The sequence below is a fragment of the Monoraphidium neglectum genome (assembly GCF_000611645.1).
Source record: "Monoraphidium neglectum strain SAG 48.87 unplaced genomic scaffold scaffold04170, whole genome shotgun sequence".
Lineage (NCBI taxonomy): Eukaryota > Viridiplantae > Chlorophyta > Chlorophyceae > Sphaeropleales > Selenastraceae > Monoraphidium > Monoraphidium neglectum.
Genome location: NW_014009459.1, coordinates 1 through 1,506, shown reverse-complemented (window position 1 = coordinate 1,506; position 1,506 = coordinate 1). Strand labels below are relative to the sequence as shown.

Sequence of the window (1,506 nt, the reverse complement as noted above, 5' to 3'; positions counted from 1 at the left end):
CCCCCGCCCCCCGCCCGCCGCGGCGGTGGCGGCCACACGTCCCCGCGCGGCGCCGCGACGTGCTCCTCAAACACGCGCGCTATGAAGAGCTCGCTCATGGTGCCCTGGCTGATGCGGCTGAACTCGGCGCGCGACAGGCTGCCGCTGCTGTCGGCGTCCCACAAGCTGAACGTGTTGTACACCCGCTGCGTCGACTGCGGCGGCCCCAAACAAGAGCGGGTGGGGACCGGCGCCGGCCGGGGACATGCGCGCTCGGATCGCAGCGCCCGCAGGCGGGCTCGCCGCAGAGCAAGTCCGCAGCGGACAGGAGGACGGCGTCGCTTCCCCCTTCACGCGTCCCCCCACTGGCGGAGTTCTCGGGCCTGGAAGCTATCCCCCGCCGCGGTCCGACCGGCTCCCCTGTTCCCGCAAAGCGCCCCCCTCCGCGCCGCGGCCCCCCCCCCCCCACCTGCAGGCTGAACCAGTTTGAGCTGAGGTCCCGGTCGTCGAGGGCGGCCCCCGGGCCCAGCCCCAGCGCCCGCAGCTCCTGCAGCTCCATCATCACGGGGCTGACCAGCAGGTCAGACAGCCTGGAGGACGGGGAGGGGTGTTTTGTGTGTGTGTGTGTGTGTGTGTGTGTGTGTGTGTGTGTGTATCTGTGCGTGCGCCTGTGTGTATGCATGTATCGGTTTAGTGCTGGGGAATGTGGTGGGGCAAAAGGGGGAGAGGGGGCCCGTGTGGTACGGTGGGTATACACAAGGGCTACCAGTGCATGAGGGGCGCCTTCACAAGGCTGCGCCACTCCACGGAGCTCAATTTGCCAGCCAATACGGCTGCCTGCCGCGGCCCGCCCCCTCGCCTGACGCGCGTCTCCGCGCCGCGCGCGCCGCGCCGCCCGTGGAAGAACAGCAGCTTGCGCGCCGCGATGCGTGTGTAGTGCGGCAGGAACGACGGCTCCATGGATGCCAGCAGCGGCAGCTCCTGCGCCACTGGGGGGCGCCGCCGGTGCGGGCGCGCACAGCAGCGCGGCGGTCAGTGACGTGCAGCATAAGAGGGGGCCCGGCGACGCGGCGCCACGCTCGCATGTGGGCAACGGCCGAAAAGCGCGCCTCGCAGAACCTCGCCATTGCAGGCCATAATGTAGGCCCTGGGCCTGGGCTCTGGATCGTAACCTCTCTTCACCCCAGCCAAAGCACCCCTTGCCGCCTGCGCCACTTGCACCCCATCCAGCTCCCCGCCTTCCCCTCCCTGTGCCCGCTTTGAAGCCTCGCAGCCCCACCGTCTGCCAGGTATCTCTCCAGCTGCGCGCCCCCAAGCTCCCCCGTGCCCGCCTCATCGTAGAAGCACAGCTGGGCCCTCTGCAGACGGGGGCAAAGGGGGTCGTGCAATACGCGGAAGGCACCTCACACCTCTGCCCGGGGAGCCTCACGCGTTCACAGCAAGCGGCAGCATGCGATGCGAGCGTTGCGCGGCGATGCAAGCCCTCACACGGCCGGAAGGCGGGCGGCGCCCTGGTGTGGTCAAGCC

At 70.1% G+C, this 1,506-nt stretch overlaps 1 protein-coding gene across 1 annotated transcript in view; it reads right to left on the bottom strand.

Moving 5' to 3' along the window:
* The window catches only part of MNEG_13968 (Serine/threonine-protein phosphatase 2Aregulatory subunit B'' subunit gamma), a gene marked incomplete at both ends in the record, with an annotated part of 2,965 nt that extends 2,427 nt beyond the window's left edge, over window positions 1–538 (bottom strand). Inside the window, 2 exons of the mRNA XM_014037559.1 lie at window positions 37–194; window positions 449–538. Coding sequence (XP_013893013.1) covers window positions 37–194; window positions 449–538 — 248 coding nt within the window. The remainder of the gene's footprint in view (window positions 1–36; window positions 195–448) is intronic.
* Between the last annotated feature and the right edge of the window lie 968 nt (window positions 539–1,506).